Source organism: Heterocephalus glaber, unplaced genomic scaffold (genome assembly GCF_053883595.1).
Source record: "Heterocephalus glaber isolate CG9 unplaced genomic scaffold, H.glaber_assembly_v1.0 deba00000281, whole genome shotgun sequence".
Taxonomy (NCBI): Eukaryota; Metazoa; Chordata; class Mammalia; order Rodentia; family Bathyergidae; genus Heterocephalus; species Heterocephalus glaber.
The window spans coordinates 13513197-13537654 of NW_028258139.1; the positions used below are offsets into that span (position 1 = coordinate 13513197).

General features: G+C 52.8%; 1 protein-coding gene and 1 pseudogene across 1 annotated transcript; both read left to right on the forward strand.

Moving 5' to 3' along the window:
- Window positions 1–297: 297 nt before the first annotated feature.
- On the forward strand, window positions 298–785 carry LOC101714571 (ras-related protein R-Ras2 pseudogene; annotated as a pseudogene).
- A 9937-nt stretch (window positions 786–10722) lies between these two features.
- LOC147830234 (ly-6/neurotoxin-like protein 1) lies at window positions 10723–19272 on the forward strand. The gene is made up of 3 exons (XM_087186749.1): window positions 10723–10774; window positions 14277–14375; window positions 17631–19272. Exons 1-3 carry the CDS (start codon window positions 10723–10725, stop codon window positions 17837–17839), a joined length of 360 nt encoding a protein of 119 aa, XP_087042875.1. The 3' UTR covers window positions 17840–19272.
- The last annotated feature ends 5186 nt before the right edge of the window (window positions 19273–24458 follow it).

A 24458-nucleotide genomic window follows, 5' to 3' on the forward strand; every position in this document is an offset into this window, starting at 1 on the left:
CCCCCGCCCAGGCAGCCGCTCGCCCATGGGCGCCGGTCGCACACGTCCCGGAGCCGGGCCTAGGGTGGGCAGCGGCGGCGGCGCGGCCGGGCTGGGCTCGCGGCGTCCCGGTGGCTGTGGCCGGCTGGCGGGAAGGCTCCGGCCAGAAATACCTGCTCCTGGTGGTTCATCCAGTCCTATTTTGTAACAGATTACGATCCAACCGTTGAAGACTCCTGTACAAAGCAATGTGTGATACATGACAGAGCAGCCCACCTAGATATTTTGGATACAGCTGGACAAGAAGAGTTTGGAGCCATGAGAGAATAGTGTATGAGGACCGGTGAAGGCTTCTTGTTGGTCTTTTCAGTCACAGATAGAGGCAGTTTTGAAGAAATCTGTAAGTTTCAAAGACAGATTCTCAGAGTGAAGAGCATCGCGTTGAGTTTCCAATGATTTTAATTGGTAATAAAATGGACCTGGATCATCAAAGGCAGGTAGGTGACACAGGAGGAAGGACAACAGTTCGCATGGCAACTTAAGGTAACATACATGGAGACGTCAGCAAAGATTAGGATGAGTGTAGATCAAGCTTTCCATGAACTTGTTCGGGTTATAAGGAAATTTCAAGAGCAAGAATGTCCTCCTTCACCAGAACCAACACGCAAAGAGAAGACAAGAAAGGCTGCCATTGTGCCATTTTCTAAGACTCCCTTCAGTTTTAGCTGCCAACTGCCAGGGAAAGCCCTCCTCTCCTCCTCTCCTTGTGGTTTACGTCATGTTGACGCCTTTCTAGCCTTAGACAAATGATCACCGTGTTAGCCTTAGATGGAGAAGCTGGCTAATTCTTTCCATGAAGCTAATACAATGGTCCTTTCCGGGTCAGTTTAAAGGAAACACTAACGCTGCTTCAGAGATTATCTGATTGCTTTAAAATGCTGTCCACATACATAGACACATTCTTTTTTTAAGGGCTCACATGTTATTAGGGATGAATCTGTTTTGGAACCGAAGTTATTTGCCAAGCTGAAATCCTAGGTTGTGAAATATTTTTAACTTCAGTTATATTGAATCATATTGCCTATTGTTATTCTAAATAGAAACATAAGGATTTTTTTTAAATGTGAATTTTTGCCTATCCTTAAAATTTTTGATGTCAGCTTTATCTGACCTTAAATACACTAATGGAATCTACAAAAGTGAGACATCTCAGACCTTTCTTGATGCTACAGCTTTTGTTTTCCAGTGGCCAAACATACCAAAATGTCTGTTGCATTTATGGATTAAAAACTGCTTATGAAGCCTTTGTTATGACTCCTCCTCTTGAAGATGATAATATTCTATGTGGCCAAATACTTGGACCCATTCTGGACTTCAGCATTTTACTGTAGTTTCTTAATTTAATGCTTTTCACACTCTTGAAAGAAAACAAAAAGAGAGAGGAAAGGAATGGACTAAGCACCCACCATGGGCAGTACTAAGCTACAGTTCTGCTTTGTGTAATCTGAGGCTCCAGAGTTCAGTGACCTCTCCAGGGTACCCAGCAATGGAGGCTGCAGTCCTGAAGGGTGCCCCAGTTTCTAATCTCAAGAAGAAGGTGTGAACTACCCACTATGGGGTACTTGAATCTATCAGGGTCAGCAGATCTTTGCACGATAGACCCAAGCAGGACATCAGGGGGCTGGGCACGGGCCACTGTGCACCTGAGGATGCAGGAGCTCCTCATGCCTTTCCTCCACCAAAGCAAAAAAAAAAAAAAAAAAAGGCAGGGCTTCAGGGAGCAGACAGGTCTGTGTATGGTCCAGAGAGGATCCCTGGAGGAGACAGAGAGGAGGAGTTGAGGGGAGGGAGGGACACCTGAGGCTCAGGAAACCAGCCAGTAGGAAGGCACTGTGGCACGGGAAGGCTGGCAAGGGTCCAGGCAAGAGCACTGTGGGATCAGCCCACAATAGGAAGAGGCTCTTGCTGCCTATGAGGCTAGTGCTCCCAAAGGAGGGATTGGGAGCACCTGGAGGGACCCCAAGGCCCATCAGAAGTACAAACTGAGAGGCCAGCAGCTAACATGAATTAGCTGCATGAACCTGGTGATGCTTAAACCTGTTCACGACTGTCGCCATTGTCTGCCCTCTTTTTCAGGGTTCTCTTAAAGGGAGAGACCCCTACCAGTCATGTTACCAACCAGCCAATAGTTATTTGTTTCTTTTCCAGTACTAGGTATCATACCCAGGGCTGGTGGATGCTAGGCAAGTAATGTACCACTGAATCACATCTCCAACCTTATTTTATTTTATTTTACGACAGACTGTCATTGAATTGCCCAGGCCAGCCTTGAACTTGCAATCTTTCTGTTTCAGCTTCTCAAGTAGCTGGGACTGCAGCATGTGCCATCAAGCTGCCATGTTGCCAACTGCCAAGGGTTCTTTTGCTTAACTCCTGTAGAAATCACAAATGGGCAAAATGTAGCTCTTTTAATGTTAACAGCCTGAGTTTTGAATGCCAGGAGCTACTAGCTCGTAGAGTAGCACCCCTCTTTGCCACTCAGAGCAAAACAGCTACTGGCAGGCCTCAGGAACACTTCCAGCCACAAGAGATGGCAGCTCCTGAGAACTCTCTGCAGCCACAGAAGAAAGATAAAAAGTACCTCTTGGGCATCAGGCCCTTGAGAAACATTAGGTCTCACTGTGAGCTGGTGGAGGAGAAATCCTATTAGGCCAGTTACTGCTCTGCTATATCACCTGCCTTCATTTCCCCAAGGTGCTCAGAGGAAAAGTCTCCTGAGATGGTCCCTCTCCAGGTGCAGGAGCCAGCAAACAGATCAGCTTTCAGGTTGGCAGGTCCTGCTAGGGTGGACAGGTCTAGGGGCACATGTATGTCCCCTACATGCTGTGGCCTTGCCCACAGAGGCCACAGTCCCTCCAGAGAAGCCTGGACTTGGCATGCCTGGATAAAATCCACCTCTGTACCTTGCCTTTGTCTCTTTCCCTGTGCATCAGTCCACCTTCCAACTTCTCCAGGGGCAAGGGTATTGGCTCAGCAAGGGATGGTTTGTCTGAGGGTCCCATGGAGGTATGAGAGGTAGGAGCAAAGCTCTGGGGTCTTCAGGGGTCAGAGAACATGTGTTGTGTCACAGAACCTGTTCAGTGTGAAAAAAATTCCCTCTGAAAATATTCCCAAGGAGCTGGCCCCCACCCTTGGTCGCAGCCATGTCCTTCCCTGAGGGAACAGGGCATTGGGCAGCTGGCTTTTCCATTTCCCACAGAGCCCACAGAGGAGGAGAGGAGGCTGGTCACAGGGAAGCTGCGGCCTCCTGCTCACCCTGCCCTGTGGCCGGTGTTCCCCCGCCCCACTCCTTGCCCTCCTCCCTTCCTTCGAAAAGCGCACCCCACTGTGCAGTTCAGAGCACCCCTTCCCCCCCCAGCACTTGAAAAAATTAGAAGATGTCTTTGCTGAAAGGGGTCCCTGGGGAATAGGTCCACATGACTCATGGCATCTTCTGGGAGCCCTGGCTTGGAGGACTGCCCTCCCCACAGTCGTTAGCTTCAGGGGCCTCTGCAGGGCTCCAGGGAAGGCACACCTTGCCAGCTGGAAAATGGAGCCATAGGATGGCCTCAAAAAGACTGAGAAACTCTCTCAGGCCCGTGTAGGTGATGCGGTCTCACACTGAATCACCCTAGGGTGCTTGAGACAGCCCCTGCCCAGGAACGAGCCCCCTGTGGGGCCTGCACCAACCTCAACCCCCCCTCTGGACCTGACCTCCCCACGTTTAGCCTTCTCCCGTCTGCAGGTTCTCATTGCAAGAGACTGCCCCTAGTAGCCAGTGAAGTAGGCAGCATTGTACCATTTCTCAGGCAAACAAACTGAGCCCCCGGAAAAGAGGTGCTAAAATGTGTGTCAGTGTGTGGAGCATATGATAGTGTCTATGAGAATGTGTGTCGTCAGTGTGTCCATGTGTGTAACGGGGGGAGGTGAGAGAAGCAGACATAGGATTGAGGCCTGAGGACCCCAGCCCACAGAGATGTTGGGGGTCTTGAACTAATGAGGGTCCTCAAGAGGAGCCCTCACTGGCATTCATGGCTTCCTGAGCACTCAAGCCCCCTTCACAGCTTGCAGTCACGCGAGAGCCTCAAGCTGTGGAACATTCTCCTGGGGGACCATGGAGCTCTGTCCAAGGCTCTGAGGGACAAGCCCCTACCACCCTCAGGAGCAGTGGGCAAACATACGGCACATGTACATCAGGCATGTGCAAGCACAAGAGGGAATCTGCCTGTGTCAGTATGGGAGTATATGTGTGCATGTGGCAAATGTATTTTGTGTCGACATGTATTCATGTACAAATATATGTATCAGTGTATAATTATGTATGTGGATGTTTGTGTGTGTAAGTGTACTCATGTGCAAATGTGTGAGTGTGTGTGCCTGGGTGTGTGGTGCTTGTGCGAATGTGCATGTGTGTCGGTGTGTGAATGCACCCATGTGTTGTGTGTTCTGCATGTGTGTAGCAGAGTGTGGACTGTGTGTCTGTGTATGAATATGTGTGTAAAGGGATGGAGAAGACAGACTGGCGGCTCCCAGCAGAAGGACCTAGGGCATGCTTGGCGTTGGTTCATACTATATGCCAGGACAGAACTTGATGCAAAGGAGCATTTTAGGAAAATGTCTGTGAAGGATGAAGGGTCCGAAGGGCAGTATGGGGTGTGGCCCACTCCACTCAGGGTTGAGGGAGTCCTGAGCACCTGGTAGGGTTACCAGCAGTTGTGCTCCCATCTCAGCTTGCACCCCACCTCTGTGCTTTGCTATGCCAGCAGGCAATGCTAGAGGGAGAGGTGGTCGAGGGCCCCCCACACACACACACAACTAAGAAGGATAACAGAGCACTCACTTCCACTGGCAGATTCCGCCCAGAAGATCCTGGAGTCTTTATCATACAATGCTAGAACAGACGCAAAGGGCACAAGCTCAGAGAGAGTGACCCTTGCCATGTTTCCTAAGATGCTGCTGTGGCATTGCCCATCCCCCTCCCCATCCCATGCTGGCTGGTGAGCTCTTATTCACCCTTCCTGGCTCACTATCAGCATCCTGGCTGTAGGCGCAGAATGGGTGAGCAGAGGCATCCTGGGTGCACTCAAAGGGTACTGGAGCTGAGAAGGAAGCCAAGACACCCTTATTTATCCAGCTTTCTGTCACCTCACTTATGGAAATGCTAGCAGCTCCCCATGCTCAGGAGAACAGCTATCCCTTTACCCTGTCTTCTGGCTGCCCAGACTGGCCAGGACTGGTGAAGCCAGCCTACCTGGGACCCAAGAATGCACATGCGCGCGCGCGCGCGCGCGCGCGCGCACACACACACACACACACACACACACGCACGCACCACAGAGCAATCCCCCGCTCCATGAAGGAGCAATCAGGGCTCAGGAAGGGGGACGTGCCTGAGAAAATAGCTGGGGGGGCAGCTTTGTGGCCTTCAGGGAACCCAAACCTTGGCCGGATCCTTCAGGGTAGGTTTAGGAAAGCTGATGCCTTCCTTTACGGGAGGACGGACGGCCCTAGGGCACAGGGCTCCACAGCCAAGCTCTGACGGGTGGGAAAGGAGGAGGAAGCCCAACTTTGTCTGGTCGCTCCAATGCTTGAGGAGCCCTACAGCCTGAATCCCCAGCTGCTGCTCAGCCCTTTGGGGGGTGCTCTGTGTCCCTGAGGAACTTGCAATTCCTTTCTTCCCCCAAGCTCTGTTCTAAGGTTCTAAGATATCTTTCAATCTCTAGGACCTAGGCCATTCTCATCCCTCCTAGAAAAGGTACACACTATGACTTGGCACTTGGATGCTGGTCTTCTTCACCTGGAGGACACAGAACATGCCAAGGCCTCTCCTGTAATGTTCTCTCCACCTGTGTTTTTCCAGGCTGGGCTCCTAAGGGCAGCCACAGTTAAGGAGAAGGGATTAAGCTCCATCTCCTTGAGGGCAGACACCTGCACAATCTACATAAATTATTGGAATTCTCATGTACAGAAGATTTGTGCCTCCCCCTCCTGCAATCATTTATTTACATCAATATGGACTCATACCTATTTGACACATGTGTTAGAATCCAATATAGTACTATGATTTATTCTGCTCCTCAATTTGGCTCAGTCCTGGCCATGTATCCCTTTACCCAATCCCATTTTTTTGGTTTTATTTTTTATCATTTTCTTATTTTCTGCCCCACTCAAATGCTCACCCCACCCCCAGGGGGCTAAACACAGCGTGGCCCACCCATATGGTGGAATACTACCCCATTACAAGAAGGAAGATGGTTCTGACACATACCGCAACGTGGGGAAGCTGGGGACCTCGTGATGTTAGATTCCACCAAAGTGCAAGGTCCAGAGCAGGCACATTCATAGGGACCAAGACGATTAGCAGTTTCCAGGGGCTGGAGGGAGGGGAGTGGGGAGTGACTGTTAACAGGGCAAGGTTTCTTTGGGGAGTAATGAAAAACTCCATGGCTGCACATCTCCAAGAATATATTAAAAATGACTGAATTGCACACTGTAAATGGCTGAGTTGTGTGCATGTGAGTTAGATCTGAGTAAAGGACTTTTAGTAAAAGGCACTTCTAGCCCATGGCATAGTGGCCTTGTCCCGTCCCTAGAATCAGCATTTTCCCAAGAAACCCTCATCCTTTTCTTACACAGTGTCAGAGCCAAGGCCAGGGTGCCCGGCAGGCATGCAGATACTTGGCCAGACTTTGGGGCCACCTATCCAGTCTGTAAATCCGAACCCACAGCGTCCTCTGGTGGTAGTCAGTATTATTATCACAATCCCTCAGATGATAAGTGTAGACTGGTAAGGTGGAGGCAGGCCTAGCATTCCACAGTGTAGGCACCAGTCCAGGTTTGTGGTTGTGTCCTTGTCTCTCCTGACTGACCCCTCTGGACTCCTAGGCTATGCTGCTCTCTCCAGCACAGGGGTCCTCCACTGAGCACAGGAACCCTCAGGCCCAGCTGTCCCAGTCCCCTGACACACCCCCTTTCCAACATCTGCCTGCTAGTTGAAGGGCCTGAGTTCAGGTCCTGGTTCAAGTCCTCCTGCACTCTCACCCACACTCAGTTTCCCGCATGTGAAATGAGCAAGGAGTTTGCATTGCCTGAACACTCAGGCTCCTCTCTAGTTGGACAAACTCACACTGATCAGGGTGGCTCTCACCTCTCTCACTTCCCACCTACAGCTGGGAGGGGGCCCAGTGGGCCTGGGGGGTGCCAGGCAGTCTTGGGGTATCATGAGAGCTCAGCAGGTGGAGAAGTAGGGGGACCACAGGGCCTTGAGCTGTGATTTATATGCGTACCTCTAATGCCAGCTAAACAGGAGACTGAGGCAGGAGGATCAAAAGTTCAAAGCCAGTCTGGATGACACAATGAGAGACTGTCTCAAAATAAAAAATTTTTAAAGGCTAGGCATATAATTCAGTGTAGAATGCTCCCTGGGCTCAATCTCAAGTACTTCAAAACACAGAAATTTAAAAATAAGGCCAGGGATTTAGCTCAGTGGCTCTGCCCCTGCCTCGCAAGGGCAAGGTCCTGAGTTCGAACCCTGGTACCAAAAAAAATTAATTAGAAATAATAGAAAAATACGATCAGCCCTCTCTCTATGAGTTCTGTATCCATGGATCCCACAAACTTTGGATCAAAAATATTTGGGGAAAATTCATCTGAACTAAACATGCACTGGCTTTTGTTCTTGTCATTATTCCCTAAAAAATACACACTGATAACTAGTCACTCTATTAGGTATTATAGTCATGGAGAGATAACATCAAGTGTACAGGAAGATGTGCACAGGTCACATGAAAATATTGTATCATCTTTATAAGGGGCTTGAGCACCCAAGGACGGGTCCTGTACCAAGCTCAGCAGATGTAGGGGGTGACAGGGATGTCACTCTGCCCTCTCCAGCAGGGTGGTACAGGTGCATCTCCTGCCGATGCTTCCAGCCCCAACCCCCAGCACAGAAGGGAGAGGGCTCGGAGGAGGGTGGGAGGGAGACAGAGCCCCTGCAGGGGCAGAACAGGTGCAGGCCCTGTCTCTAGGACTCCTAAATGCCTCTAGGGTCCTTCCCAGTGGTGGACTCCGACTGGCATCCAATTAGATGCCTGACAGTGCGTGCCTCACCCATGCCCAACTCCCTCACCAGCCCTGCACATCTCTGGTTCACCAAGCCCTGTTTTCTGCTGGTGCTCTGGAAGTGGATCTGATGCCAAGCTGAAGAGGCTGAGTTAATTATGGCTCCAAGAGAGTCTAAGCTTTAACTGGCACACACCCAGCTTATGAAAGTACATTTCTGATAGCTGATTATGTGAATGAGGAATGGTCATAGCCAGGCCATGGCCTCTGCACACCCCAGCCCGACTCTGGCAGTTCCTGCCTTCAGCTTTCCCTTCCCTTGTGGGCCAGTGCAGCACCCCTACCCCATACAGGCTGCAGACCCTTTGACCCTAAAAGGTTCTTTGAAAATCAGTGAGTCCGCATTTCTCAATTCCCTCTTAAAGGGGTCTTGCACACCCCTGAGAACATAGAACAGTTGTATGCATGGGGTAAAATCCAGTGACTCCGCCAGTATTGGGTTTTGGAACTCATCAGGCCCTGGCTCAGCCTGTTATGTTGGGTCATCCTTATTCCCAAGATTCTTTTCACACTTCCCAACACCGCCTTCCTAGTGCCTTCTTCCAGAAATGGCCATCGGCCTCTGTCACAGCTAGACTGCCACATGACCCTTGCTGTCATCTGACTGTGATTATTTCCTTTAACATGGGTCCCACCTGCACGCATGTATGCGCGCACACACACACACTGCACACTCCTTGTACCTGCACCCCATGCCAAGAATCTCCAGCCCAGCACTTAGAAGTTCACTGCCTAGGGCAGAGGGACCCCAGCTCCAGAGTCTCTTGTCCCCTCCCACTATCTCCCAGCATTCTCACACTCACAGAGCCCTGTGGCAGTTACATGGGTGCTGGAAAGGGAAGGACAAGAAGCAGGTCTGGGTCTGGGGAGGGACAGAGAAGGGAGGTATGACACAGTCCCACCATCCAAAGTGGCAGTGGCAGCTTGCAGATGCCTCCCATTCCCTGGATAATCACACCTGCCCTCCAGCAGGAGATGCCGAACCTGGGGGCCTGGTTGGGGCCTCTTTCTCTTCCTTCTGAGACTATATCCAGGCTCCATCCTGACCGTCACACCTTCCCTGAGGAAACTCTCAGGCCTGGCCAAAGGGCTAGGTTGGTGCCTGGGAAAGTGCCCTGGCCCCAGGTGCAGTCATTGTCCCAAGCCAGCTCTAGGCTGTGCAGAGCAGGCTCTCGGAAAACTAGCAAGGGCTGGCTGGGGTCACTTGCCATCACATCAGCAGGCAGGAGGCTCCAAACTCAGAGGCAGCCAGAGTGGGCAGAGTGGACAAACAGGGTGAGTGCAGTGCGTGTGGCACAGGACCTAGGCTTGCCCAGCCAGCTCTTGCCCATCCACTTACAAGTGCCCTATTCTTGGGGAAGTGACCAGAGCCCAGTTCCTGGCAGCTCTTCACAGTGCCCTCTGTTGGGGTCTTGGTGAGGGTGGGCCCCTCCTTGTCATCTGAGTTCTGAGGCAAATAGGGGATCGATCACACACCGTATGTCCACAACTATGCAAGTCCCAAAAGAATCTAAGAAACAGTAAAAATAAAATGTTGCTGACAAGTATACTATCCACCCCCTAGGAGCACCTGGTGTGAGTTTAGATCTGGACTCCTCAGCCTTGGAGCTGGGAGGCAGAGACCCCACAGCCCCAGAGCTAACCCCATAGTCCCTGTCCCAGCTCCATCCTAGGGTCCTCCAGGGAGTCTGCAAAGGGGTTCAAGTTCTTCTTGGGCACAGGCCATGGCAGGGGGCTAAGAGTCCTAGAGAAACATCAGTGCGCTGGGGTGGATGCGAGGTGCATGCAGAAGGGACTGAGAGAGGAGCCTCCAGAGGGAAATGAGGGGCCAGGATTGAGGCCAAAGGAGACCAGGGAGGTCTGGGGACAGGGAGCCATTGGAGAGGAGGAAGGATAAACCAGGAAGCATTTGCCCTTACCCCTCAGCCTCTGAGACCCCAGCAAGACTTGACAGACCAATGGAAGCACAAGCCACTTCCTGTGTCCTGTGTGAACAGCAGGGTTCTACCTCAGGTCCAGTACTGTAGGCTCTAGACCACCACCACAAGCAGCACAGTGAGCCCCAAGGGCTCCCTAGAATGTAGAGCTCAACCGTGCCTGGGCCTCCAAGTCAGAATGAGAAGTATAACCAGGTCTCTAGGTGACTGCATGCTGAAGATGAAGGAGCATTGATCCAAGGCCGGATTTCAGCCCACAGTGCTTCCTTTTCCCCATTAAAATGGGTTTGGCGCCTCCCTGCCTGCCTGGGAGAAGGCAGAGGGGACAGACTGCATCTCAGAAGAGCTCTAGCAGGGTTGGTTCTCTCCGACCCTCGGGGCGGGGAAGATGCCTTCCTGCTCCCCAGCCCACTGAGGGCCTCTTGTTAACTACATGGAGGGGAGGCCACTAGCTCAGGACCAAGGGACAGTCAGGGGCCCCCTCTGGGGGACCTTCTGAGAGCCCTGAGGCCCCTGGGGATGAGTCACAGGCCTATTATCCCAAGGTCATCTTCAGCCAAATTACCTGGTCTGACCCCAGCTGCCTGGCAGCTGTATAAAGGTGCCCTTGCTCTGGCAGCTCCCCAGTTGCCAGTGGACATTCATGATGAGGCCTCTCCTGGTGCTGCTGCTTCTAGCTGCTGTGTGTACTGCTCTGGGTAAGGTCGCTGGCCGCACCAGGCGGGGCTGGGGTGGGAAGGCCTTCCCAGGCCTGGGCACTAGCATGTCTGCCTTGGGCCAAGGAAGCTGATGCCATCTAGGGTATGAGCCTAAGGTCGGGGCTGTAGGGAGGGAGAGGGAGGCCTTTTACATGGGTCCTTGCCCACCCAGACTTGGAGGCTCCTTTCATTTGAACAAGGTGTCTGGTATCTTTCTGGCTCTTGTGGAGGTAAAATTCCATTCGAGAGGGCCGGGATGTAGCTCAGTGTGGCACTGCTCCTGCCTTGCAAGTGCAAGGTCCTGAGTTCAGTCCCTGGTACAAAAAAAAAAAAAAAAAAACTCCACATGAGAGTCATTAGACATGGAACTACTGAGACCTGGGATTCAGTTAGGGGGCCAGCTGCCTCCTCTTCTCAGGATAAAAAATTCCTAGGGTGCAGGCCTCAGTGCTAAAATGGAAAGTCCTGGGCAAGACAGAACAAGTGGGTCTCCCTCTTTCCAGCCCACTCTGTACAGATCCCAATGACCTGGTTTGGGGACAGAAATGAGGCCAGGGGTGGGAGGTGATGTGCTATAGCTTGTGATTATCAGCTGAATAATTATCATTTGAAGATAATTAGCCCCATCAGCTTCTCTTGAGCGTGGGGTGGGAGGGATGGGAAGGGGAGGGTGGGCTGGGGGTGGGGAGCTTTGGAAGGTACTCCAGCTGGAGGGAGGCCCACAGGGGGCAGCCGGAGAGACAGATGGAGCAACGTTAGCCAAGGGTCCAAGGCTGGCCACAGAGGACAGGGAGTGTCAAGTTTGGGCTGGGGACACTACTTATCAGAGAGCACAAAGAGGAAGGTACTGAGGGATCCTAGGCCAGGGCACTGCTCTGGTCTCACCTGCCCTGGGGTCTGGGTACAGTTTCAGAAGAGAAGGGGCCAGGAAGGCTGTGTCAGAAGATGGGGACACTTGCTGGGACACCTTTGTCCTCCAGGGCTCAGCTTTCCTGGGAGGGTAACCATACAGTGCTTGTACTACATAGCATTCATGGGGACTGGCCACTGCTTGAGGATGGAACTAGTGTTACCCCAGGAATCCTCACCAGTGCCAAGTCAGGGAACCATAGAGACCCAGCAGGAAAACTGTGGTCCCATGAGTCCTTGTAGAGTAACCTAGGACCATCTTCTTGACCTCCGCAAGACTGACAACTTAGATGCAGATGGGCACCCAAAATGGCCAGGGATCACCCCCAACATGGAATCCCTTTTCTTGGGATTGCAGAGCCATGACCTGGTCCTCAGCCTAGAAAGGGGCACTGTGCTTGTCTGAGCCCGACCACCTGCAGCCCTTGGGTCAACAACAATCTTCCACACTATTCAGTCAGGGGCATCGGAGGCTGGGGCCCCAGCAGATCCATGTGTAGAAAGTGAGATCATCTCTTTCCACAGATGAACCTCTGAGATCAGAGCAGGTGTACATTGCCTAGGATACTTGCACAGGACACACCTGCAGGACACCACTACAGGGTACTTATACATGGCACTCTGACAGGATACCACACATAGGACACTGTGTGGGAAACCCCCTATAGGAAACCTCCTACAGGACCTTCTATAGGACACAGCTCATGGAACACGCATCCTAAGTCTAGCAGCAGCCGCCACATCAGGACATGATGCTTGGCTTCCTGACCCATAACATGCCCAATCCCAGCTCTGGATCCTTGCAACCGATAAAAGCTCACTTTGTCTCTGCAGTGCCTCACACTTCATCTCTTCCTCATAGAAGATTTCCAAGGTCCCCCTGCCTTCTATCAAAAGCAAGTTGGCCCTCACCGGGTATTTCCACAGAATAGTCATTATACCATCTGCTCCATCCCACTCATGGAAACATCACTTCCGTGGGTCAGCCATGCCCAGGCAGCCTATGTTCTCTCAAGGGGAGTCTTGTCATACTCCCTGGAGTATGTATGTAGTTGGAAACTAGGGCTGAGCACACAGCACCTTGGGTCAGCCATATCCAGAAACTGCCTAGCTCTCTCCCACTAGCAGCCTGGACCAGTGCCTTTTGCTGTGACCTCTGTATTCAGCCGAAGGCTGGGGTCACCAGCATGCCTCTGGTGGATGGGGTACAAGCCCTGAGCTATTATTGTCCTCTGTCTCATCATCTGTAAGCACCTACTGTGCTCAAAGTCTTCAGAGCCAACCTACTCTAAGTCAGGCAACCCACCTGTCTCTGGCTTCCAGGCAACCATTTCAGAGCTGAAAATTCCTCAAGTCCTCCTCTAAGGAAGAAGGGGACAGGAGCAATGTGCTTTATACATTATATCATTCATCTTCTGAGAAGACCAAGAATGTTACTATTCCCACCTTATACGTGGGAACGCCTTGGCTCAGAAAAGGAGGAGTCAAGGAATAACAAAATGGGAACCTTTATCATCTTTGAAGTCAACCTTCTTTATATTAAAGCCTGCCCCTCTATCTTTCTGCCTTCCACCATCCACCTCTCCATCAAACTAGTATAGTAATTTATCTATCCATTCATTCACACATACACACCCAGTCATACATACACCCACCATCCACCTACCCACCCATCCATTCATGCACCATCCATTTATCTATCCACTCTCTATCCATCTACTCATCCATCCACCCACCAACCTCCTGATTATTCCCTCCACGCAGCCATCCATTCACCCATCAGTCTACCCTTACATCCACCTGCCCACCCATCCATCCACTTATCCATCCACCAATCCACCTATGTATCTACCCACCTGTCCACCTATCACTTACTCAACCTCCACCCATCTGTCCACCCACTCATCCATACTTCCACCCATCTATCATCTATAGTCCATCTATCTATCCATCCACCCACCCATTCATACAGACACCCACCCATCCATGTAGCCATCCATGCATCCTTCTGCCCATGCACTCATCCACCCATCCACCTATCCATTCATCCACACATTCATCCATTTATTTATCCATCCACCCATCTGTCTGTCTGCCTGCCCGCCCATTCTTCCATCCTCCCATCTATTCATCCATCCATCCATCCATCCATCCATCCATCCATCCATCCATTTATCTGTCTATCCATCTAGTCTTTCACTGGTTTAGCTGACATGGCTCTACTACATTCTCTAGGGTTCCCAGTCCCCTCTCCGGAAGTAGCCACAGGGCAGGAGGCAGATGTGTGCATGAGTTCATAGGGGCTAGGGAAGCCATGGGCAGGAAAGGACATGAGCCCAGCCTGAGAGTACCCTGCCACAATATACCCCATGCCTGCTTGTCTCTCAGACATCCTGGCACCTAGTCAGGAGGACAGAAGGGAGAACATGTCAGAATAACTGCCACAAAGTCCCTAACCCCTCTGCTCCCCTAAGCTCCCCTCGAGGAGAGAGGAAGAGGCTTAGAGAGGGTAATCTTGAGCAGACCGCTAGGCAGGTGGCTGGGTGTTCGGCCACAACCCCAGCCCAGATTGATGGCCTGTGCTTTCCCTCAGCCCGGGCCCTACACTGCCATGTGTGCTGCGGCCATGTGAACTGCGAGTCCCTAGTGGAGTGTGCCCCGACGGACAAGTACTGTGTGATCACACGGGCGAGTGAGTATCTGGGCCACTCCCACTTGTCCTGCCCACCAGCACTGCTCCCAGAGACGCTCCCAGCCCCGTCTCAGCCCCTCACCACCCTCCCCATCAGCCAGAAGCCCACAGTGATCCCGCCCACCCTAGGACAGACCCCAGGGGCACCACTGCCCTCCAGTTCACAGTTTAAATTAGAGTAAAGATTGGGCAGTTGTATGTATATTGCAGTTTGGGAGATGCTATCCCCCAGCTAGTGCCAGAGCCTGGATCTCCTCAGCTCCCTTCTCAAACCAGCAGCAGCCAGCCATAACCTCCACTCCTGAGTGCCCTCTTCCTGAGCCTGGAATTCTGCCATGTCATAGTGGTCCAGCCTCAATAAGAAAGGCCCTCTGACCAATACCCTCCCCTGCACCCTCTAGGCCAGACCCTATTCTTCTTCGAAGTCTGGTTCCTCCCTAAGCCAGAGGGCTGGGCCAGGGCCCAGAGCTTACAGGTCAGGCCAAGACGGTGACAGTAACAGGAGAGCCAGCAGAGCACTTAACTAGGCCTGGGGACCCACGTGGAGGGCCCTGACTGGGGCAGGAGATGAGAAGCTACCCTGCAGAAGGACCCTGAATATGGCAAGGCCTGAGGCAGCTGCAGAAAATAAGACTGGGCAGGCTGAAGGGTGACCAGGAAGACAGGCAGCTCCCTAGGAAGGGAGCTGGCATGGTGGATGGGGACCCAGGGCAGGCAATGTTGCCTCTGAGTTTGGGAAGGGGACAGAGATCCTTTCCTCTTGCAGCTTGTTGCCTAGCTCCCAAGAAATGCAGCTGTTGTGACTGTTGTGACTCCCTAGGCAGGGGAGTCAGGCAGCCTCACTGTGTAGCCTTGGGCCAGTTTCCCACAGAGGCCACAAGCCTAGATTGGAAGCCATTTCCATTTTATGGAGACAGTGTTCTGCAGGGGCACCCCAAACACACAGCAGGGTCCAGACCCCATACAGCTCCTGCACAGGCCCCACCTGCCCTTCATGTGCCTCTCAGTTCACTGGATCTGGGAGAGCATCATGTACCCATCCACTGCCCCTAGGATCCTCCCACCAAGTAGAGCTGGGTCTTGCCCAGGGACTCCTGCTTTACCACGCCTGGAGACTAGGGCATAATCAACCTTCTATGGTGGCACCTAGATGCAGGGTTGGCACTGCTAGGAGCTGCTCTTGGTCCTGTGACCAGCCTCTCTGGCCAGTGCAAGGCAGAATCTGAGAAGATGGGATCTTTTCCCTGCAGGGTTTCAGTGGGGTGCAAAGAGCAACAAACCACCAAGCAGGGGGCTCTGAGAAGGAGGCGGGTAAGAGACAGTCTTGCACAGTGGTCCCCAGAATATCCAGAACCCCCATCTGAAGGACCCCTCTCCTGAAGCCTCAGCTCTCATTCCCAGACAAAGCCAGAATTCTTAATGGCCCGTGGTGCCATCCCAGGGGTGGAGGGTTCTCTCGGGCTCCCCAGGAGTCCAGCCTCCATTCTTGTCCCTCTTCCCCTTGACCCCTCACTGAGCATGTGTCTGTCTGACTATTGCTTGTTCGCTCCCTGAGTGTCTGCTGGACCTGGGGACATGGAGATATGTGGGGCCATCCCTGTCCTTTAGGGCCTCCGAGGTCACAGCCTACTCAAACCATGTGGCTGTAGAGGTGCTGGAGGCTGGCAGGTGGGGGTGCCCCACAGAGGGGCAGTAGGAGGCACCCTGGAGCAGCCTGGCGTTAGGGACAAGAGCTTCTAGCAGGACAGTCTGGCACGGGTAGAGAGAAGCAATCTACTAGTGTCTCTGTGACAGAGGTTGCTCCAGGAGATCATGGGTCTCCATAATGTGTGTGGCCAGAGCAAATCCCCCCTGGCTCCTGAGGTTGGGAAGAAGGAAAAGTCAAGGGACGGCATCAGTGTCTACTACTTATCACCAGGCCAGGCCCAGGAGGTGAGCAATAGGTAGGGACAGGTCACCTCCTGACTCCAGCCTCCCACAGCTGGCTCAGGAGCCCCACTTCTCAGAGGGCCCCCACCGTGTGAGCTCCAGGCCAGCTTTGACTGGAGGGCCTGGAGAGTCTCTTCTCTGCAAACCCTCAGCTCCTGTCCATGACATGGCCATCCTGTCCATGTCTCCAGGAGTGATTTCTTAGAAAAGGGCTATGAATGCTACCTCCTCTTCCATCTTATCCAGAAAAACAACTCTCCTTACTTAAAACTAAGCAAATGCACCTACTAACCATGCTGTTCAATTAAAAACTTCAACGGAGCAAGATGTGAAGAAGTGCCATTGTCAGGTGCCCCATCAGAGCCACTTCCCAGCCAGTGACTCAGCCTCATGGCCACAGGTAGATTCTCGCTGCCCAGGTCCAGCTTCAATCAGCCTGGACCTGGAAGCTCCATTCCTCAGCTTTGCCAAGGGCAGGAAAAGGCTGTTCAGACATGGCTGAACTACTCAGCTTTACTACTAACTACGCTCTGCTAATGACTAACGCATACCCCATAGCCACCACTTGGCACTGCTGCTTTCAACACTACCCTGGAATTTACTCATTTAACTCCCAAACAAGGGCAGAAAGTGGCTTCACTGTTATCTGCATTTCCAGACAGAGAAACTGAGGCATAGAGAGATCAGACATCTCACGGTAGAATTCTGCACACACACACCCCATCCCGCTTCCTGGGCCAGATGCAGACAAGAGCCCCAGGACAGGTCCCTGAATGTTCTGCATAGAGCAGGTTAACAAAAAGCAGCTGCCACCATTCCAGCAGCCTCCTTGCCCCTGCTGCATACCTGATCATTCAAATGTCCCCCTCCTAGAGATGGGGCACTGTCCTGCAGCACAGCCATCCTCTCTGGCTCCCCAGGGCCTCTGGCAAGGCCTGCCTCCATTTTCCTTATGGGACTCGAGGTCTAAAGGCACTATCATCTCAGGCCTCTAGGTCACAGGAGGGACAAGGGATGAGAGAGGACCCAGGCCGATCCTCAGAGGAGAACAGGGCTCCGGGACACAGGAAGGAAGAAGCCACCATGTCATTCCCAAAGAGCCTTTACACAGGGGAAGACAGGACCCCACAGGTGCCCTGTGGTCACCCATAGAAAACCCCCACTTTGAACTCTCACAGGCATTCGAGGTCCCAGGACTCCCCAAAGCAGGCTGTGCTTATGGCACCCATGGCTCCAGCTGTGAGGCTTCCTAAGGGCCCAGTGGGTGGTGGGGACCATGGGGCCTGTGACTCATGACACCATGGATCCTGTTTTCTCTCTCTACAGCCAACCCTGGAGGCATGCTGGTCATGAAGTCTTGTGCCCCAACCTGCCCCAACAGCACGGTGTCCTCAGATGGCCGTGCCCTCTCCGTTTCGTGCTGCCAGAACACCCGGTGCAACAGCGCAGCTTTAGGCCTAACAGGCAACCTCAGGGCCCTCTGGGCCAGTGCCTCAGCCAGCCTGCTCTGGGCACTACTCCAAGTGGCCTGGTGAAGGCCAGGATCTGAGTCTCCCATCCCTCTCAGCAGGGGTCTGTGCACAGGCTGAGCAACTCCCTTCACCCCTACCCAGTTCCAGAGGAGGGTCCAAGTTCTGGCTGTCATTCGCCTGCATGGTTTCTCTCAGGCCATCCCAGGGAGAGATGAAGGGCTGAAGCCTCTGGGGTTCCTACCCCATAAGGGTAGCTCTCCCTGCCTCAGAGGACTCCCAACAAAGGACACCCGAGAAGGGTGTACCTCTCCAAGACCCACCCCTCCCAGAAGGGTCCTTGGGGGCCCCTGGTCATCCTGGAATGAGAAGAGTCCCCCACTTCCCCATAGCATCCTCTCCTCTCATTTCCCAGGCTGAGAACTGAGAGGCTCAGGCCTGGGGTTCCTACTCCCTCCAGCCTTGCTTGGCAAGATCTTGTGCACATAGCCATAATGAAGTAGAACAGGGACAAGAGATGCAGGGATTCTCAGGCCTTAATCCATAACCTGTTACCCACTAAAGGGGAAGATATGTCTTTCACATGCTCCCTTGCTAACAATGAATGGAACATGCCGTTCCTTACTGGCTATTAATCCACATCATATACCAGGAGGAAATCCCCTAACACACAAGGAAAAAGTTGCAAGAGATGCCATATTCATGACCCAGTGGAAAACAACTAGATCTAGCTCATCCCGGCAATGCCTTTAAAAGCTAGAAGTCCCTTCCCCATTCTCTCTTCTTTCTCAGTTAAAGCTTTTGGCTATAAATTCCTGCTGTTGCCTGTTTTAATTTCCATTATCATTGAAGCAATTCCACACACATCCTGTTTCAGTCTGGCCTGTTAGCCTCTTATACCCTATTATAAAGTATATGACTGGGAGTTATGGGCATTGGATTCCTCAAGCTCTTTGTACTCCCATAGCTACACCCCTGTCCTCACTGCATCCACCCAACCACCCACCCACTCATCTATCCATCACCTATCTACTTATCAATCCACTCATCCATTCATAATCCGTCCACCTACCTATCCACTCACCCATCTATCCATTATTCATCCATCCATCCATCCATCTGTCTATTCACTCACCCTCTTATTTCTTATATTTAACCACTTATTTCATCTTTCTGTCATTTTTTCCACCCACCAGCTGGTCACTGCACCAATCCATCACAGACCTGCCTCTCAGGGCTTCCCATTAACTCTATATGCTGGTCAAGCCCTCCAGCTAGGGACCCCCAACAGACCCTGTCCCCATGAACCTAAGCTTTTTAATGGTCCTTTGGCCACCCGCTGTGGGGTGGGGCAGCTCACTTTGGGTCATAGTATCAGGCATTGGAGAGTATCCATTCTCACTGAACATGGAGGATGGTTCTACCTCCTTGAAAGTGCCATAAGCTAGCTCTCCCACCAGGTTATCCTGAAAGAAGAATAAAGCTGCAAGTCTGCTCAGTCAGAGGAATCTGGGTGATTTTCTGGTCCTTGGTCACCCTCACCCTCAAGGGGCAGAAGCCCTTGCACCTCAGAGGCAGGTAGGGGTCACCTTAGAGAGGGCTGGCAAAGTGGTATATGGAGGCTGAGCTCTCTGCACTCCCCACAGCTTCCCACGGGCATGAAGTCAGCACCACTGGTATTGAGTCAGAGCGTCACATACCAGGCCTCATAGGGCTTTTGGCTACCATAGTGACTGCAGGCACATTCCCTGCCTTTGGGGCAGGAGTGAGGGCCAGAGCAAGCAAAGCAGCAGATCCATGCTAATGCACAGCACGATGGTTGGAAGGATACGGCTGAGGGAATGTATGGCTGAGATTCAGGGTCTCCAAGAGCAGGCATGGCACAGGCAAAGACCCAGGGGAAAGAAACACTCCAGGGACTGTGAGGAGACTACACCTTGGAAGCAGAGAGACCATGGCCACTCGTGGGAGCGGGGAGAGGACTGACCACCTGTGATGGGGCAGTGAGCATGGCCATGTGAGGAGGAGGGCATGGTTGCCCCAGGCAACCTGGCAGGATGAGGAGACAGGGCTTAGCCCTAAGAGTGCTTGCTCAGCAAGGAAGGGACTCAAACCAGCTAAGTCTAGAGCCAAGGCCTCCCCTCTGGAAAAGGAGTGAGGGACAGGGCAGAGCTGGTGGGGCTGGGGGAAGCAGTCACAGCCCCCAGGCAGTACAAGAAGGGGTTAGATGGGAAGCAGAGAAAGAGGGGCCAGGGAAGGGTTTGCAGGTACCACACACACACACACACACACACACACACACACACGCACACACACACACACTGTCCTGCTGGAGAAGCAGTTTGGGCACACATGGGCAGGGCATGAACAGGTTGGAGCAGTAACTCCTGAATGCCCCAGGGATGCCTGGTGGGGAAGGAGGCAACCAGAATTCAAAGGCACTTGGGCTAAGATTCAAGCCAGAGCCCTAGGGCCAGCCTTGTGGTTAGACCCACAGTGAGAGCCAGTGGGGAGTTCCAAACAAAGGTGGGGCTCTGTCAGGGCCCTTTGTGCTTATTGGACCTGGGTTCTCGGTCTGGGCTGCTTCTCTGTCCTGAACACCAGGGTAAGGACCTGCCTGTATGCCTCTTTCATAACTCTAGGTGCAGAAGCACATGTCTCCATCCCTTAAGCCCAGGCCTGTGGTAATGAATTCCCTGGCAGGGCCCTGGGAATTTCCTCCCTTCCCTGGGGTTGTACCTACACCCAGAGATGATTCTCATCACACAAAAACTGGGTAAACACCCTCATCTCTACCCTGGACTGAGCACCAATGCAGGGTCCTATAGGGCACCAGGCCAAGCTAGCCTACTCCAGCCTCAAATGCAGCAGCTGCCTGGGGCTGGAGGAATGAGCTCAGCCCTCAGCCTCACCATACCCCATGTGAACAGTTCACCTGCTCTGAGAGGCATGGTGCTCATGGCAGACGGGCCAATGGGGCAGCCAGTGAGTCTCCGAAGTTCCCCTCTCTTTAGGGCTGGGATCGATGATGTGCTCCCAAAGTCTCCTCCCAGCTCCCAAGTTCTCAGATAAGCTTGAGTGAAAGCCTGTCTGAAGTGTGGTAGGTGCAAATCCCAGAATGGCCCACACCTGCAGACCCAGTGGGTTTCAGAGCCCCCAAGGCCCAACTCCCACTTGGGCCTTTCTCTGACCAGGGGCAGATTTGTGAACGGGAAAGGAAATGGGGAGGAGGAAGCAGAACAGAGACAGAATCTTTTTTTTTTTTTTTTTTGGTACTGGGGATTGAACTCAGGACCTTGCGCTTGCAAGGCAGGAGGCAGAACCACTGAGCTAAATCCCAGGCAGAGAGACAGAATCTTAATAGCTGTGCATCTCTAGAAGGGCAGAGCCTTCCAGTGATGACATCTAGCTGGGACTGGGGCCTGGAGGGACAAAGCCACTACAGATCACCACGTAGTCCTTTCCTGGGACACGCTGAAGGCCCCCACATCTACAGTCCTGCTGAGACTCCTCCAGGAAGCTGGTCTGTCCCAACTCTCTGGGGAAGTACTGTGAGTGCTGAGGGAGCTCCCAAGGGCAGGGACAGAGTAAGAGCATCATGAGGGTGGGAGCAGTGGGAAACAGATGTCCCTGTGATCCACACCCTGAGCTTTTTCCATGTGACTAAGGGAAACATCATCTTGTACAGCAGTACAAATTTCACCCATATCTCTCCCAGGCTATCAACAGGGTCTGACATGTTGGTTCTCCTGGGCCACTCAGTCTAGCACTCCATCCCCTTGCCTCACTCCTGGCTGACTCACAGAGCACTCACGTGACCTTGTTGGAAGACAGACAGAGTGAGGGGACCTGGCAGCCAGGCCCTGGTGCCCTGATTGATGCTCCTCCCTGCTCCACCTCCTGGTGGCCACCTACCCTCAGGCCCCAGCTGAGATGACTCCACCCAGGTGGATCCTCCTGGTGACCCCAGGCCTCCCTGATTGTCACACTCTCAGTGTACCCATAAAGCAGCCAGGGGTCTCCCTCTGGCTGGTCTGGGTGAGGTAGATGAGAAATATCTGTCTCATTCATTTGTCCCTGTGCTGGCTATGAGGGAGTGTGACTTTTCTGGTAGCTGCCTAGCCCTGCCCCTTGCTCTCCTTTGCTTCCCCGTGCACCCCAGTGCACTGGACAGTTCACTCGTGTCCTCTCTGGCTATCAAACTGCCATTCTCCACACCAATGTGTGGAGAAAAGCCAGGCTGTGTGGGGCCCCTTCCCCACTCCCACTACTTTAGTTGATACTATTGCATTTTTGAGAATAGAGAGGGCACCCAGGAGTAGCTAACATCAAGAAAGCAGAAATCTGGGCCCTTTATTTTCATACCCAGAATTCACAGCAAGCCTTCCTAAAGATTCCGTGGTTTCAGCCCCCACCCTCAATGAAATAGGTCTGCAAGTTGCTACCTAAGTAGCACTTTCCAGGCACTTCTTGGGTTTCAGTCTAGAAGGAGTCTCTCCTGCGTATCACCCTAGCACAAGCTGGCACTGGACGGACAGTGGCCAGCAGAGTCAACATATGGTATCCAGCACAAGCTAGCATCAGATGGCGACAGCTGACAGCACCAGTGACCAGCAGCTGGCTATCAACTGTTGTCATCTGGTGACATCAGGACTGCTAGCAGAGCTGCACTTTGTTGATTCGTGATTTCCATCTCAATTGAGTTGAAGACTCCTCAGCTAAATGGCAACATAGGGACCCTGAGCACTGGGCCCTGTCTCTTTCCTCTCTTGATCTCTGTTATATCCACAGTGCTGGCATATGGCAGCAGATCCTAAAATGTTGTGGAGTGAATGAATGAAGCATCTTGAGGTACAGGGAAGCATCTGGGCCCCTGGGGTACGGTCAGGACTAATGCTCTTGGCCACATGAGGCCGAGAAAGCCCCCAGCCCAGGGTAGATGAACTAACTCCAAGGCCTCAGCCCTGTCATCAACTACAGGAAGACTTCCTTGACTTCCCCCCTTCTCAGCTCCCAACCTTCCAGGAGCTCCCACCAGCAGAATCACTCACTTTCTCCTGGTAGCAAACTTCCTCTGGGACTGTTCCATGCTTCTGCCTGGAAATGTCTGGGTCAGCAGCTTATATTCTCCCAGCATCCTTGGCAGGGACAAAGGCCTGTAGGCGCTCCCTCCATGGACCTGGGACACCTGCCATCCCAGCCTCCAGGACACATGGCTGTCATTTCACCTAAGGGCCTGGAGGACAAGCGTGCAGGGGCCTCATCCAGCCCCATGTGAGGGAGCCCAGTGGCCACACCCAGACCTCCACTCCTAGTAGCCCAGTATCCCCCGGGGGGCCCCCAGCTTCACTGCACACAGCAAGAATTCCAAACCTGTTTTTCCAGCACATTCCCGCCTGAGTCAGCTTCCCTACTTGCTATCTTCCACTGTCACCACCCTGTCACCAAGCTCTGAGTTCTGCTCTCCAAGGCCTCTGAATTATCCACCCTCAACCACCCATGCACTCCTCTATACCTGATGCTCTTGGGGGGCACAGAGCACAGAGGTGAGGCTGCCCCTTGGGCCCTACCTGCACCCTCCAGGGTCTCTGGGCCACCACCAATGACCCCTCGGGCTTTGGCAGGTGCTGCCACATCCGGGAACTGCTTCAAGGAGAGCCACATGGTGGTGCCCTGGCAGGACTCTAACCCCTGCTGTAGCCACAGCTTAATCCCACTTGGCCTACCGTGGTTGTGATTCCCCGCTCCGAAACCTATGGGCTTCCAAGGGCTTCAGCCTGGCCACCTTCCCTAAGCGAGTCCTGACCCATCTGCCCATGTTGGCTCATGTCCATCAGCTGCCATGTGGACAAGAGTGGGACAAACCCAGGGCTGAGCTCTATCTGTGCCCAACCCCCAGCTCGCCTCTAGGAGCAGGGGCAGAACAAGGCTCTTCAGAGCCCCTTGACCCAACCTGGGCAGTGTGGAGGGTGGCCTCTGCTTCAGCTATGTTATAGGGTAGTTTCTTTAGAAATATCTCACCAGTTAAACTTATTGCAGGTCCTTCTTTTCTTAAACAAAGAACTGGACGAGACAAGCCAAGAGTAATGCCAAGAATTTATTTCAAAAGTGAGAGGGCTGGGGATTTAGCTCAGTGGTTTCGCCACCTGCTGCACAAGCGCAAGGACCCGAGTTCAATCCTTGGTACCAAAAAAAGTTCCTGAAAAAGTGAGAGGTGAAGGGGTAAGGGTGAAACTGGCTCTGCAGAGTGAACTTGGGCTAAATAAAAGAAGAAAAGAGCAAAAATGGAAGCACACTCTGGTCTAGAAGACACAGGATGGGCTGCAGTGAAGAGTCACAGTAGTGAGCTCCTCATGGCGCCTGTGTCCTTCTATGCATCTCATGGGAACACAGAAGACGTTCTACATGTGGGGTTGTGGGAATTATTTGGCACTGTTCTGGGGTCTTATAACTGACTGATCTCACCTATTTTTCTAGCCAGCTTTGCCATGCCCTGTCTCCTAGGTAAGTTAGGTGGATGCTCAGAGACCTAAGTCACAGAGAAACGAGTACCTCGTAGGAGCCCAAACAACATGAAGATAGGGTTCTGCCTCCCCCACCGAGACCAGACCCAACATGTACCCCAAGACCTTGGGTGCTGGGGCACAGCTCTGAGGAGCCCTCAGCTTTGGGGAACCGCAACAGA

Bases quoted from the DNA above. Each gene is read 5' to 3' on its own strand.
- LOC147830234 (XM_087186749.1), top strand. From the start codon at position 10,723: ATGAGGCCTCTCCTGGTGCTGCTGCTTCTAGCTGCTGTGTGTACTGCT. The intron at 10,775-14,276 runs GTAAGGTCGCTG...GCTTTCCCTCAG, and splicing joins TGCTGTGTGTACTGCTCTGG to CCCGGGCCCTACACTGCCAT. The intron at 14,376-17,630 runs GTGAGTATCTGG...CTCTCTCTACAG, and splicing joins CTGTGTGATCACACGGGCGA to CCAACCCTGGAGGCATGCTG.